The sequence below is a fragment of the Plectropomus leopardus genome, chromosome 8, assembly GCF_008729295.1.
Source record: "Plectropomus leopardus isolate mb chromosome 8, YSFRI_Pleo_2.0, whole genome shotgun sequence".
Classification (NCBI taxonomy): Eukaryota; Metazoa; Chordata; class Actinopteri; order Perciformes; family Serranidae; genus Plectropomus; species Plectropomus leopardus.
Window position 1 is genome coordinate 29503070 of NC_056470.1, and position 16677 is coordinate 29519746.

Sequence of the window (16677 nt, forward strand, 5' to 3'; positions counted from 1 at the left end):
ACTTCCGGAGCAAACAGGGTGCGTTCAAGAACTCCTGTGTTTTTTGTTAGTGTTGCTTAACTAGGTATATTTACTTAAGTGCAGTAATAAAGTACACTTTTGTGGTAATTTAGTAATTCAATTTTAATAATAATCTATAATTCTACTGCTAAATTTTAGAGGAAAATATTTTGCAGGCTACATTTAACATGTGACACACTGTATAGCATATACTGTATATATTCTTATTGCTATGTACCTTGTTCGTTGTTGTAGCTTTGCACACATTTTCATATTTTTATATTTTTAACTTACATACTAATTTTAGTCATTAATATTCAGTATAAGGCACTGTTTTATATTTTATACATTATCCATATCATAATTAAAATATTCACAGATTAGTGCAAATTGTCTATTACTGTATTTCTTGCGGTTATATTTTTACACACTTACATACTCAGCATATTTACATACCTTTACTTTTATTTGTTTAATAATTTATATACTGTGCTGATTGCTTACTCTTACTGTATTTCTGTTTTTATATACTTGTGCTGGTACTTATTTCTACTTGCTATAATTCTCTAAGATGGTGTCAGAACAACTTCAACGAATCAAAATTTCTACCCCGGGTATCAGAAAAACTTTTTGGATTCTGGCTCTGATTTTCATTTTTACTCCAGTACATTTATCTGACAAATTTAATTGCTGATTGATTTTCAGGTCAAGATTTTATAAGTAAAACATTTGATCAGTTTTTAAAATATACACTGCTATATATCTAAGTAACCAGCGAAATCTAAAGCTGACACCATTTAAGCTCTGCTCATAAATGAATAAGTAATCTTCCAGTATTACGTAGTGTAAATGATTGATGTAACACTCTGACTTTCAAATAATGAGTTTTTCTACTTTTAATACTTTGAGTGCATTTTGCTGTCAGTACTACTGTTCCATGTAATGGAGTATTTTTACACTGCGGTATTGATACTTTCACTGAAGTATATCTGACTACTTCTTCACCACTGGCGATTGTATTAATGTGATGAACTGCAAATTTGTAGAGCTGAAAGTCAATTAATCAAATAGTTGTCCAACAGATAATTTATTGCCAGTATTTGAAATTTCAGTTGTTTTCCCACAAAAATACCACACATTTTCTTTTTTAAAAACCTCAGAGTTTTTATATCTCACATGTGCAGCATAGAGTTTCAGAAATTGTAACAGTGATATTTAGTGTATTATGACATTTTGATTGGTTAATTTAGAAAGTAAATGGCAGAATAATCAATAATAAAATAAATCAATAAAGCTCTACATATCTATTGAGGGAGAATGCACCACAACAGCTTAAATTAGAAAGATAAAATACTGTAAAGAAGGGCCCTCTGTGAAATTGTTGTTTTAAAACCTTTATCACTTTACATTTATCTATTAAAACTGTACTCGCACAGCGCATATATAATTACTTTTAATCAAAATACCACAGACTAATTCAAACCCTTGGGTGGAACAGTATTCTCCGCCGGATTGGGCAAAAAATAGTCTGTCATGTGACGTTTGCAGGCCAGTATCATGGGAATTACATGCATGATGTACAATTCTGTGCCTCACAATTTACATCCATACACTGAGTGGTAACCCTATAACCTGACCACCTGAGTTGCTATTTGCAAATATTGCAGAAAGAAATCATTTTATAAGTATTTGTAATGAATGTAAAGACAACCCTCATCAGATCTTTGCAGAATTGTCCAATATTAATATTCTGATGTGGTGAAAGAAGCCTGCTGTGTGCAGAGCGGGGTAAAGGGACGGTTAAAAGGGGCCCACAGCTCAATTTTGCACTAAAACCCCCAACGGTTGAATCCATAAATTGCCTATAAAATTGCACAAAATCTCAATAATTCCCCCATAAAAGTAAATGAGCATCAAATTTAATATTTTTTTCCTGTGTTCATTTTAATTGAATAAGTTGTAGAAACTATCGGTCAAAAAAAAAGGCAAATATTTAAAATGAATTGATAATTGACCAAAAAAGACACCAGCTTCCCTAATTTGTTCGATGATATTGTTTAGTGTGCTACATAAGTCAGTTACAGACCACTAGAACGTAAATGGGAAATATTAAGGAAGCTAAAAATGATCTTACTCCTTCCCTTATCGTTTCCTTTCTTTGAAAAAAAAAGAGAAAGAATTCATTTGAAGAGCAGAGGTTTTTCTCTGGTAGAGAAGAGGGGCAGATCGCGGACACACATGGAAAGTTTGTCCAATCTGTGAGGAGAACTCAGTTCATTATCGCCCTGAAATGTAAAGGTTAATCTCACTTCCTCGACACCGCCACAGATGTCAGACTTGATTAGGACACATTTAAGTTAATTGGTGTTTCACAACTATCAATCTTACGCACATACTTGTAATACAATATAGTTTTTTAAATCATTTACGATAATAATGAAAGATATGAGTCATAAAGGCAACCTTGTATTAGTGAGTGGAGAGTAGGGAAAATGTTAAATTAAAAATAGAGGTGTTTTAGACAATAAACAGCCATGCTGGTAATGGCAATGCAAGTTTAACTTTAAATATTGAAATTACATCAGACAAGCCTTTTTTTTAGTGAGGGAAACAAATAAAGTACATTTACTGAAGTACTGCTTTTTAGTACAGTTTTGACAGACAGACAATGTCTTTTGAAATGTAATATATTACATAGTACTAGTTAACCTGTTAAAAATTAATAAGTAATGTCACTATTTTTAATTACCTCATTATGCAATAAACATATAAGCCTTCATTTGATTAATTTTCTAACAAATGTTTTTAACTGGGCAGTAAAGCTAAAAATATAGATTTAAACCAGGAAATGTAAACACAGATTACTGACAAACTTTTATTGAAAGTTCTTCAATAAATCAAATGATGTTTTATTTCTCGTACAAGCCTTTAACTAAAAATAATATATCCAGATGAAATCCCTTTGGAATCAACAACATTTGTAGTTTAACAACATATTTTTTCATCAGTAAATGCAATGGATTACAATTACATTTATTGTGTAATTTAATTACATACCTCTGTTACATTAACAAATCACTCCCCAAAACTGCTTGTACTTCACTTGAGTATTTCCAATTTTTGCAACTTTTTACTCCAATGAATTTAGTTACTTTTTACATATAAAATCGTATGATACCACTGGTCTATGTGGCAGAATAAGAACAAACATGGCTTCACATTAAAACACTCTTACATGTTAACATGCTTAAAATATTTCATAATACTGTCACAGTCACTCTGTGACAGTATTTTGATTTGATTTTTTGATACTTGAAGTACTCTTGATATTTTAAGTGCATTTAGCTGACAATAAGAGACATTTACTTGTGAGGGAGTATTTGTGTGGTAAGGGTGCATTTCTTCTCTACACTTTAAAATTCCCTTCAAATAGTGTGGGAAAAAAATGTTGGACCATTTTGATTTTTACTGGTAACAAACTTAAAAAACGTGTGTTCATGATTATGGTAACAGTCAATTATATACTATATTACCATATTTATGAAGACAGTCTAAGTTAATTACTCGTAAAAATACATATGTTTTAACATCTTTACACATTATTTAATAGGAGTTTTAAAGTGTTTAATTAAATCTGAGTAACCTACTTCTCCCATCACTTTTCTTCCCTGTCCGTGGTAATATTGATTTGCACTCGACATGAACTCACCTGAGGGTTGAGGGATGCCCACAGGAAAACCCTGCTGAGTCACAGGTCCACGCCGCGCGCATCACAAACGTTTAAAAGCAGCAGGACTCAACACAAGAACTCAGACCACACCAAGGGACCAGCTCACAGCAGCAGGCGCTCACCGGACACAGCTCACTGAGAAACAGAGAAACACACCATGGATTTTTGTTTCGCGACTTTTGCAGCTCTTTTCATGCTTTTGGCGGCTGCATCGTGCGCTCCAACCGGGCATCCTCTGCACGACGCATGCGAGGCTGTGCGTAGCAGCTCTCTGGAGCTTAATGACATCGCCAGATCTGTATCAGTAAAGGTAAGTTTTTTAATGGTTTAGTCTATTCAAATTATCAATTATCAACACCAAAATAATGGAAATAACTTTTCCATAAAGCATCTTGAAGAAAAGAAAAAAAAGGTCACTCAAACTGTGCTTTGTATGAATGTTTACAATCACATTAAATGTCGATGCGTGTCTATAAACACAATTTGGTTTTTGTTACATGCAGTAATATGAATTTTTAAATTCAGAAGTGCTGCCTGGGCAGATTTTGCGCAGTCTTGGGTTATATCCACTATTTTTTATTTAAAATTAATATGTAGCATTTCTTGCTTTATGTCTTTATTATTTTCAGACAATGTGTTATTGTTACTGAGCATGTTTTTCTCAATCTGTTTTGTAGGCAAGAAATGGATCCAAGGATATGTTAGATTTCTCCACCTCACTTGCTTGGATGGAGGCAAAAGACATGTGTGACCCCGAGACCCTTAAACAAAGACCTGCGGTAAGCAACAAAAATCAAAATGAATGACATTATTGAGTCAGTGATAGCAGAAACTAATAGAGAAAAATACAAAAGGCAAGAATGCATACCTGATTGTATCCCACTTTCCCTCCTCAGACATGTCTTGGCAAAATGCTCAACGTCCTAACAAGCTACAAAGCTGCAGTGGAGAGGGTTGCTGGATTTCAAAGCTGCTCGGAGTTTGTCAAAAAAGTGACGCCAGCGCTGCACAATCTGCACAAAGACATGAGATCATGTGTGGAGTCGAGGACAGGGACTCATCACCAGACGGTAAGCTCGCTGTCCTGAAATAAATCATAAAAAAATCCAGTAAGCTTCTGGAGACAGAGATTTGTTTCCATCAGGAGTCTGCAGCATTTATCAGATAAAATTGAACAAAAGTATGATGGGGTTTTTTTCTGGTTCTGCAGGAGTCCCACGTCAGTGAAGAAGAGAGTTGGCCCAAAAATCACTGGAAAGAGATTTATCTGTGCCAGTACACCATGGACAGGCTCTTCTCCTTCTCCATCCTCACCGCTCGAGTCTTTGCCATCGGTGATCCGGCTCATCACGCAGAAGGCTCGGCTCAGAAATGCATGTAGAGCATGAAACATTTGCTAACATGCAGCTATGAAATTGTACAAGAATCCTTTGTATGATCACATTGATCAAAGTCTCTCGTACAGCCTTCAGTGGCTGATGATGCCTCTACAAAAATGTTTCTCCCATGTAAACATGGCCTGTATTTCCAGTGGAATTATTATCTAACATATTTATTCTAATCATATTTATTGCATGTATTTATTGATATTTATTGAAATCAGTTGTTACTTGTGTAATTTTCTCATGCAGAATAAAAGCAATATTCATCACAAACAATGTGGCTTTCACCATCATGTGTTGGGTGCGTACACTGGCTTTTTCCTTTCACTGAAAACAATCATGATAAACAATGTCTCACTGAGGAAAGTTAGGGGCTACCTGCACTTTTCTCTGAATGAATTCCCAAAGCAACACCCAGACAAATATGCTGAGACAAGAAGGAAGCTGTGCTTTCCTAAAACACTCCGCTCTCTGGAGATCTGCAACTTCCTGCATACTTCCTCCAAGTCAATGTGTCTATTATAGTGCTCGCCTCACTTCTCTCACACACGCTGACTATGCAATGTTAATGTGTTTGTAGTAATCAAGGGCAAAAAAAGGAAGGTGTCATGGTTAAATGGGAAAGAGGAAGCAGCAGTGAGCTCACCATAAAGGTACCAGATTGCTCAACAAGGAAGTTTGTTGATTTACTATCCAGAATTAATTCAACCCCTCATCCTGTCGAGGTAAAAACTCCAAAGACTATTATTCACGTCTGCAGGTGGAGTGTCATCATATGTGTCATGTCCCAAATTATTTATTTAGCTCCTAATCCAAACTTTAAACCGAACTTTCCAAAATGCTTTACAAGAAAAGTAATAATGTGATAAAATGAAGTGCAACAACAAAAGGATAAATGAATGCATAGCCATAATAATAGCATTTAAAGTACCAAAGAAATATCAAGCATCAGCCTGTGCAATCTGTGAGGCTGTAATGCTCATTGTAAAGAAAACCTGTTCAGCTCCCACATTTGTTTATTATCTTTGGCAATCGATGAAGTAAATGTGTCACAGTAAGGGACTCTGGTCACATAAGGGAAGGGTTTATTGCTTTGTGAGCATGAAAAGTGATGTGGAGGGTAGTTTTACGGTAAAAGCTTGCGTCTGTGTGAGGATGATGCAAGCAGGAAGGTCAGTGTGTTACAGTAAGCGGTGGTGGAAGAGGTATTCAGATAGTAAAAGAAGCACCACCAAAAAAATATTTAATACTCAACACTACAATTACAAAGTAAAAGTACAAAAGTATTGGCACTGAAATATACTTTAAGACAGAGTTTTATCAATCCCGACGGAAACTGATCTGCAGCAGTTCAATTCAAAGTAAGAGGAGTGCAGCTGCAAAGAGTGCAATAAACAAAAATAACATCAGATTTATGTCCTATTGTAAATTTATATCAAATGTAGAAACTAAGAGTACAGTGAAAAGTATTAAAATTACCTACGAATAAGGTACAAAATATTAAAACTACCTAAGAGTGAGGTGCAAAATAGTAAAACTAGCCAAAAGTAAGATGCAAATAAGGTACAATCCAATATATACAATATTTACAAATAAAAACAGATGACCAGATTACACATGTATTTTGGCTAAAAAAAAAACTGTATTGGAGTCTGGCTTTGGAGAGAGCGACAGTTACACTTCCATTTCATTTCTTAATTGTTATGTTTTAGTGAAAAGGCATGTGTTTGAAGGATGCTTTAAAATAGGTTTGCTGTTATTACACGCAGAACCCAATAAATCAATAAACTGATGTGTTTTCCATACATGGAAAACAAAGTTTTCTTCACAAATTCAAACATGGCTTAAGTTATTGATTTACAAATGGTCATTTTGCAGGTGAAGTATTCCTTTATTATACTGCTGGGTAGCATACCTTATAAAATGTTATCAACATTTATTAGTTTATTTATATTTCATAGTACCAATCAATATCTAAACAGTAATTAAAGCTGTCAAAAGAAGAAGTATAAAGTAAAATTGAACTACTGAAGTAAAGTACAAGTACCATTATACTTAAGAAAACATAGTTATTCACAAAACATTCTTCCCATCTGCAGCCTCATCAACAAGATGCAAATTGCACATTTTCTCTACACTGTGAGTTTTTGCACATTCTGCAAAAAACAGTTTGCCTCTCTTATTCTAAAGTATTTTTCTAACTTAACTTCATAAAGTGTCTTTGTCATACTTTAATGGTAATTTTTCTATACTTCAATTGTGGTCTTGCTTTGTGCAATACTTTGCTTTTATTTTCATTTCCTCTAAATGTGTTTGTGTATCTACCAAACACCTTGGCAAATTCCTTACAGAAATACAATTATTTATTTATTTTATTGTAAATCGATAACAATATGTTATGGCTGTAATGTGTGTACAATATAAAACGTCATCAGGGTTTCATAAACATTTGCATATTAATATAAAACATCCATATAAAAATGTGTTTGAATAAATTACTTGACTCTGCAAACGTAACTTCCTCAGGACGTCCCGCACATGTAATCCATGGGTCATCTGTGATGTCACTTCCTTGTGTAATTTCTCTACACAGTGCTCATGTTAAGGGGAAGCAATCTGCTGAGCGTGCCGGTAACAGCCTGTGTGTTTTTGTTTTCATTCCCCCGCCCACTGTGCATGAGTTACTTTTCCCCATTGTCCAAGATACTCCTCGGTGTGAATTATGTCATAAATTCAACCATGCTTGAGTTTAATGTTTTCTGCAGAATCATCAGGTTTGTCTGTGATCACCATAATAATCTATGCAGCAGCATTTTGGCTCTTCCTTTTTATGAACTCTGATGTTCAAGCGCAGATTGATTTGTTTTGTGGTTTTTAGGCACACGGGGTGAACAGGTGGTGCAAAAAAATTCAATCTCGGGGCAGGCGAGGCGTTAACAGTATAAAGTGGAAACTACCCCTTAAATATCTGGGTTTCTATTAAGCCATGCTGCAAATGAATCAGCAGGTCGGCTTCATGGTAATACTGGTTTAACAGGATTGTTTTGTCAATGGGATTTTGATTTTTCAGGTACTTATGTCACCGGATTAGCCAACAACAACAAATATCCCCATCTGCTAACTTCCCCAATTGTACATTGTACAGCGAGATTTGTCCTCTGCATTTATCCCATCCTCAACGGAGCAGCGTGCAATGCTCAAGGACCAACTCCAGATCTTCTGCCAGTGCCTTGGTCAGGAGCACCGACAGGAGTATTAATCTAACATTCATGTTTTGTATATTTAGGAATATTTACCATGTGCAAATAATTAAAGTACATTGATATAAAATATTAACAGTCCTTAAACTAGATTTTGACACAAGTCCCCCAGAGCTTGCCAATAATGCAGGCTTCACCTTGATTATATGGTGCAAATACAATGCATAAAGTAGCATAAAAACGGAAATACTTTAAAAAAAAAAAAAAAAAAGTATCTTAAAACTGTTCTCAGTCTGTTGTACTCAGCCCCAAGACCAATGATTCTTACTTAAGATATAAATCTGTAAAAAAAAAAAAAAAAAAAAAAAAGGCACACAAATGTTAAGTTTCATTTTTAAAAAGGGTCAGTAATTCCTGTAACAGTTGGGCAGAGTTTAGAAAATGTGACTCAAACTGGGGGAAATATGATCAGGTTTTTTTTTTATTAACTCATGTGGACGTGGTGCTTTTTGGTGCCCATGCTCGCTGCACTGATGTCTCACATGTAAACATATCACACAGTGCAACAGAGTGGTTCATTGATATGGTTTTAAGTGGTCTTCAGACAACAATGGACCTCTGTGGCACAGAGGGAAGCTTTATACGGCTTTTACAATACTTGTTAGTAGAATATATGAAAACAAAAACTACAAAATGTCACCAGACATTTCCTTAAAGTAATTGTGTCAAACCACTTGTATGTCGTCCTTTGGACTGTTGATATAATGTTAATTCTTTTGAAGTGCATTTTTTTAGTGTTAAATGGTGTAATTTATAAAGGTTTCAAATTCCATTTCATCAAATTTTTAAAACAGAATTTGGTTGTGATTTGTAGCTTTCATTTACTCAAGTCCTGTACTTAAGTACAAGCTGACTTGTACTTTACCCGAGTAATTCCATTTCCATGCTGCTTTGTACTTCTACTCCACTGCAATTCAAATGCAAATATTGTAGTTTTTACTCCACTATATGTATTTAAAAACTTAGTTTCTTTTCAGATTTAGATTAATCATACAATATACATTTAAAAAATACATGTTGATGTATTATTACAAGTAAACAATTTACTTGCCAGTATATTATGTGATTAAAATAGTTCTAGCTTTACTGGCTGAAGCTTTAAAGGAGCATCATGAAAGATTTAGGGAGATTTAGTGAGATGTTGCAGTGAGGGTTGCAGATTTTAACCAGTTGAAATTTCTCCTTGTTAGAATTCCTTTAGAGTTTATTGTTCAAGAAGTTTTTCGCAGGAGCCGAATTATCAACAGAGGTCTGTTCCCCGTCAAAACAAATGGACCTCATGACTCAAACTGCTAAAACACTCAATAAAGCAGTTTCACATTAAAAATCAGTGTTTTTCCTATGCTGTTTGGTATGTCACAGACAGGCTGCTTGCCCAGCACCTGCTAACGTGTGCTCACCTTTTTTCCAATGCAGAGTCTCCAGAGGTTTTTCCCAGGCGCTGAATTATCCACATGGGGCTCTTCCACTGAAACAAACAGACCAGACGATATAAACCGGTAAAAACACTGATGCAGTTTGACATTTTAAAAAAGTTGTGTTTTTCTGATGCTCTTGTTGAGAACGTGCTGCTAATTACAGTGGCCAATATGAAAATACAGTTATGTAATAGTTATATAATATATGTGTGCTTTGCAGCGGTGTAATGCAACAAAGTAATGATACTTTTTCACAATACATAAGTATTTTTGGGAGTATCATATTTTTCAACTTTTACTTTTAGTCCACTACATTTCCTAAATAAAATTTATACTATTCCTCCACTACATTCCCAAACTAAAAATACTTTTACTCCATTACATTTCCATCAGACATTTTAGTGACAGCTGAAGGAACGGGGGGGAAGGAGAATTAGACTTTGTTCTTTAAATTCTTAATAGTTATAAAAAAAAAAGAGCTACTTTTTGTGATGTAGGCTTCATTTTTAAGGTTGTTTATGTTATGATGAAATAAACTTCACAATTCTTAAAATTCAGATTGCTTGCTTTTTTGTTTACCTTGTTTACTTGTACTTTTACTTTGAATACATAAGTGTATATAATATCATAAAATAACTTTTGATACTTTCAGTAAATATCACTTACGTTAAGACTTTTGCTCAAGTTGTATTCTAATAGGTGACTTTAACTTCTACCAAAGTCATTTTCTGGTAGGATATCTATACTTTTACTCAGGTATGGCTTTACTTAATGAGTAGTTTTACTTTTGGTACTTTAAGTAAAGTTTGAAGCTTTTTTTTTTTTTTTTACTTTACTGTGAATGCAGAACTTCTTCGTGCAACACAGTATTTTTAAACTTTGTTATTAATTATATTACTCAAGTAAAAGAGCCGAGGGCTTCTTCCACCACTGCTCATCTTGTATATAAAAGGGTGAAGTCAGGACATTTGGGAAATCAGGTAAAATACACAAATAATATTTTACATCTTTGGCTTTTTAAATATTGCCAATCGGTCACCAAACATGTTCTTGATGTGTTTTTGTTATTCTTATTGGTTTGACATAACTAGTTAGGCAGGACAAAGCATTAAAAAATGACTAGTCCAAGAAGTTGCAAGAAAAACATGTTGATTTTCTTAAGCTGGTAATGAGAGTTCTGCAGCTAAAACAATAACAACAACTATGGTTATGGGATGTTTCTTTTTATTAACCGTTTGACTTAATCTCAAAATATTTTCATAATACAATTTACTTTTTATGGGAAAGGGTTTTGAGTGAATAACCTCATGCATTCAGACAATAAATTGCCACAGGTTGCATGAATTGTTAAATAATGTATTGACTGAACTGATAATTGTATTTAACCATTTAAAAAACAGACAAACATGATTGTTCCATTTTACCTGAACATGTCATCGGAGTGAGGGGGCTCTCAATGTGTTTGATGGTCTAAAGTTTCAAAATTATTTTACTTAACTAAATATTTCCTTCACAGAAATGTAACAGAGAACAATAACAAGTCATAAAAGTAACACTGATGGTAGTCTACAGTTTCGGGTGGTTTTCTTGGTAATCTACCAAAAAAAGTGTCCCAAATTACCTGACTTCACTCTACAATACCTGAGTAGCCCACAGCACTTACCTCCACCACTGAATGAAGCCTAAATGGTGCAAACAAGCTGAAAGCTGAACTGAAAGTTGTGTGTAAACAGTGGGCTGGAGAGTAAAACTCACAATCAAACACTCATCCCCACGTATCCTGTTATTGTCCTGACATTTGGGAATTAACAGTGATATGATATTAACACATTTTCTGGGGGGATCCAGGGAATTTCTTGGAGGTCACTTGGTCTCTGATAAAGACTTCCCAGCCAGCAATTTTTGGTTTTAAAAACATTCTGTTAATGGTACAATGCAATGTTTAAGTAATGCTTTCAGCTGCAAGTTTTCTTTCAGTTCCCACAACGTTCCTCTAAAAGTTGGAAAATTGGTTGATTTCTTTCACAAATACAAGAAACAGGCAATAAACAACTCTAAGCAACACAGCTAAGAAAGGAAATGACCTGGGAAAGGTGTTTAAAACATAATTATTTCCTAAAATAATATTAAATATACAAGGATGATGATTATGACTATAGTTTTTTGGACATTTTCCCCTAACTTTTTTTAAAAAAATCCAAAGTTACCAATTTCTGCCAATTTGCAGAACACTTCAAGTTGCTTTTGTTTTCAAAACAAAAGCAAACCAATTTCAAAAGTTTAAATGACTGTGAAGGCATCTTTCATTCCTTTGTTCATATGTAACATTGTGGAAACGTTTTATAAAAGTTTTTTGATTATTCTGTCAGCTTCTACATCACCAAAACATCCTCATAATGATGCAGTTGTAACGTTACATCTTGGTCAGCATTTAACCTTAAGGGAACATTATTTTAAATGGTATTTTGAACATTAGATTTAAATGTTTTCTTTAAAACGTTATTGCAACTTGTAGGTAACGTTAGCCGATGTTGTGAGGACGCTCCCTGCCAGCTGGGTTGAGCAGCTCACCTGAGTACCTGCAGAGGACAGGAGGAGCCGGAGTTTCTGCATCTGTCCGCCGCTGCAGAGGAACCAGACCTCAGGAGGGCGGGGTTAAAGAAAAAACAAGGAATTTCCTGGTGAGCTACGACAACACAGGAAGGTAAAGTTTGCTCCGTGTAAATGTTAAGTTTTAAACCTCGAAATGACGCACGGGCTGGACTAATTTAACACAATTTAACACGACCTTTCAAACCGTCCTGCGTTACCGTTTACTCCGCCGTTACATCCCGATCAACGTTACTTTGAACTGACGTTAGCATGTCAACCTGTAGATAGCAGCTCAACTGTTAGCTAGCAGGCGGACGTTATGTCAGTTAAAGCCAACTGTTAGGCTCAAAGTTAAATAGTTTAGGTTTTGTGTGAAGGTATTACTGTTGTGCTCTCGTTTAATGTGTAAGAATTAAATGTTATTGTTGTTTTGTGGTTGTTTTAGCGCCGGTTAGTGTGTGAATGTTGCGGCTAGATGTAGCTGAGTGATGAGGGGAGTCCTGAGAGGAAGCGCCTGTTTAGTCACACAGAACATCTCACTCGGGCGGAGTCATTTCATAATGTTGATGTTATGTCAAAAATGCGACTTTTTTCCTCCTTCGATTAATCATTTATATCATACAGGAGTGGAAAATGTCTTCTACAAAGTCCCAAACCCCCAGAATGGTAATAGTGCAATAAGACAAAGTAAGCAAATTTGAAAAAGCTGAACTGGTGATAAAATGTTTGACGAATTAAAAATTAAAAATGTTTGTGATTTTTTAAAAATTAAAAAATTAAAAAATCACAAACATTGTCATTAATTAATTTTCTGTCGATTAACTTATTGATTAATCGACTGATTATTTCAGATCTAGCCCACACAAATGTAGTAGAGTATGTCTAATAAATGAGCACAAAATAAGAGTTTAAAACAGTGAAAACTAGAGAATAAAAATAAATAAATAAAAAAAATATAATTACGCACATGCATTTATTTCAGTACGAAATTATGTATTTTAGCTTCAAGTAAGTAATTAATTAATATTATTTTTAATTATATAGAGGTATATACATATATATAATTTGGCACTAAAATACACGTTAATTTCATATCAAAATAATGCACGTGCATACTTTTATTTATTTATGTCACATTTTGACTGTACAATTTTCTCTTCAACATGTGTTTTTTTTGTTTGCTTGTTTGTTTTATTTTATTTTTTACTATTGCAGTACTTGCTTTTATTTTATTTTCTCTTGGTACGCTTATTGTCATGCACGAAATCAGTAAGGCAGATATTGTATGTGAAAATCTACATGGCAATAAACATTTATCGGTTAGTTACAAATGACAAAACAGTATATTTGTAACTGTAATTGAACTTTAAAAATCTGTAATGGGCATTCTTGACTATTTTTTGACATTATATAGACCAAACGGCTAATTTATTAATAAAAAATAATAGCTGGCAGATTATTTGATAATGTAAATAATACTTAGTTGCAGCATTCTTTGGTTCTTTGGTTCCTATTTCTCCAATGTGAAGATTAAACAACACATGCTTGTTTTCAGTATCCTGACCTCTTACATTTTGTGTCTCTGTGTTGAAGATGAATGTGGGCGTAGCTCACAGCGAGGTGAACCCCAACACGCGGGTGATGAACAGCAGAGGAATATGGCTCACCTACCTGCTGCTGACCGTCGTGTTGCACATCGTCCTGCTCAGCATTCCTTTCTTCACTGTGCCGCTCGTCTGGACCCTCACCAACGTCATCCACAACCTGGTCAGTCAAAGACAGAGATAAACAGCAATTACACAGCATTTATTACATATCTGAAACATACAGATTTTATTTCTAGGTGGTTGGACAGTATGATATTTAACATGAAACAACACAGAGATTTAGCCATAGTGTTTATACTGTAGTGTTTATTGTCCATAATATGATTGACCCTCGTGGGAATTAAACCGGACTGCCATATGTTAAAGGAATAGTTCCACATTTTTTGGAAATATACTTCTTTCATCTTCAACAAGAACCTCTGAGTATCACTTCTTGAAAATGTAGCCTGGATGGACACCTGTCTGTCTTTCTGTCCAACACTAGTTGTGATCTCTTGTGTGTGTGTTGTCCTCTGCAGGTGATGTACCTGTTTCTACACACAGTGAAGGGGACTCCCTTTGAGACACCAGACCAAGGCAAAGCTCGTCTGCTCACACACTGGGAACAGATGGACTACGGTGTCCAGTTCACATCTTCGCGCAAATTCCTCACTATCTCACCAATTGTTCTGTAAGTATGTTTGAAAAGTCCTCTGCTGAGTCAGTTTGCAGTTTCTCTTTCATAATGACGGCTAAATCAGCATGTAGTCAGACACGTATGTGTGTCGTTGGCTGGAATGTTTCTGATGCATTCGGTCGGGCTGTTTAGAATAATTTTGGCCTTGTGAGACCACCTGGGAGGGTAATTTACCTGTGCAGCTAAAGATCATGTAATATAACAATAACAAATGACGTGCAGACAGGTGCAAGTGCCTATACTGTGCTCCCATCCATTGTCTTTTTTTTTGTTGTTGTTGTTTTGATTGTAAAGCAACCTTGAGTTCAAGAAAGGCGCTATATAAATCCAATGTATTATTATTATTATTAATTATTATTATATCAATAGTTTCACACTATTCCACTGACCTACAGGTGACAGTAATTTGCCAACAGTTATTAAAAGTTTGTTACATTCATCACGTTTGTTTAACAGCATTTTGGTGAGAAGCACTGTGTGTTAAAATAAGTTGTTTACAAGACAACTCCACAGAGCCCTTAATCGTACACAACGTACCTGTCAATGCTACATTAACACTTTTTCTCTCTCTGCAGTTATATTCTTGCCAGTTTCTACACAAAATACGACCCCACGCATTTCCTAATCAACACGAGCTCCCTCCTCAGTGTCCTCCTCCCAAAGTTGCCTCAGTTTCATGGAGTACGGATATTTGGGATCAACAAATACTGACAGAACTGACCTAACACTGGATTTTTACCATCAACACTGGACTTCTAGTCGTCTGTTACTGCTGAACGGTTTTATGTTTAGAGGTTGAGGAGAAGAGAACCAGTTGGATTTGTCTTTACTGTACAGACTGTGTGGCGTAATGTATGAAAGCTGCAGTTTGTGCTGCCTCTTGCAGCCTGGAAAAAAAACAAAAACGTGTACGCAATGCTGCTGTTTTATGAAAGTAAATGTTTCTTTACTGACATTCCTGATGTATGTTTGTCAAAAAGCAACACACTTTGGCTTCAAGAAAAGCAATTTTGAACTGCACTGCTTTTGAATGTGACATTTATTCATTAGTTTTGATTTCTGTTACAAACTGCACTGGCTGCACGTCTGTAAAACTATTTCTGGTTGTTGCCATAAATGTGAATGAATTCATTGTGGCAGCGTGGTTAATGTTCCGAATGACAAGTTTCTATTTTCCTTCATGCTTTTTGGCTTAATTTACTATGAAGGATTTACATGCAGCATGCATTTACGCGCCTACAATAAACACTGCAGTCTTGCTATCACACACACAATCATGTAAGTTAATGTTTTCTTTAAAAGCTGTTTTTTTTCCCACGTATAAAATGAGCAGTGAGAACTACACAGTGTTCACATCTTATCTCTGTCCCACAACCCAGATTTCAAAGAAGGTGGGACGCTGTGTAAAAATGAATAAAAACCGAATGCAATAATATGTAACTCCTCTTCAACCTATATCCAATTGAATACAAATATACAAAGATAATATATTTCATAATCAAACTGGTGAACTTTAGTGTTTTTGCCTCCGTGCAGAGACATTATGTTTTCGGTCTCATTCTCATGAACACAGTATATCAAGAACGCCTTGATAGATTTCTTTCAATTCAGCACAAACATCCACTTATACTCAGTGATGAATTGATGAGATTTTGGTGGTCAAAGGTCAAGGTCATTGTTATCTAATATGTCCCTTTCTCAATATCTCAAAATTTCCTTGTGAAGGTCCACTTAGACTCAGTGATAAACTGATTAAATTTTGATGGTTATAGGTCGAAAGTCAAGGTCACCGTGACCCCTTCCATCTCATTCTCGTGAACACATTATCATCTCAAAAACACCGTGACAAATTTCTTCAAATTTGGCACATACATTCACTTGGACTCATCAACGACATGGTCATAGGTCAAAAGTCAAGGTTACTGAAACTTTGTTTGTCTCATTCTCATAATATCTCAAGAACACCTTGAGGGAATTTCTTTAAATTTGGCACAGACGTGACATAGACTTAA

At 35.1% G+C, this 16677-nt stretch overlaps 1 protein-coding gene across 1 annotated transcript; it reads left to right on the top strand.

Moving 5' to 3' along the window:
* Positions 1-12426: 12426 nt before the first annotated feature.
* Positions 12427-15952, top strand: ormdl2 (ORMDL sphingolipid biosynthesis regulator 2). The gene is made up of 4 exons (XM_042491660.1): positions 12427-12494; positions 13976-14149; positions 14508-14659; positions 15241-15952. The coding sequence occupies exons 2-4, from the start codon at positions 13976-13978 to the stop codon at positions 15374-15376; spliced, it is 462 nt and encodes a 153-aa protein (XP_042347594.1). The 5' UTR covers positions 12427-12494; the 3' UTR covers positions 15377-15952.
* The last annotated feature ends 725 nt before the right edge of the window (positions 15953-16677 follow it).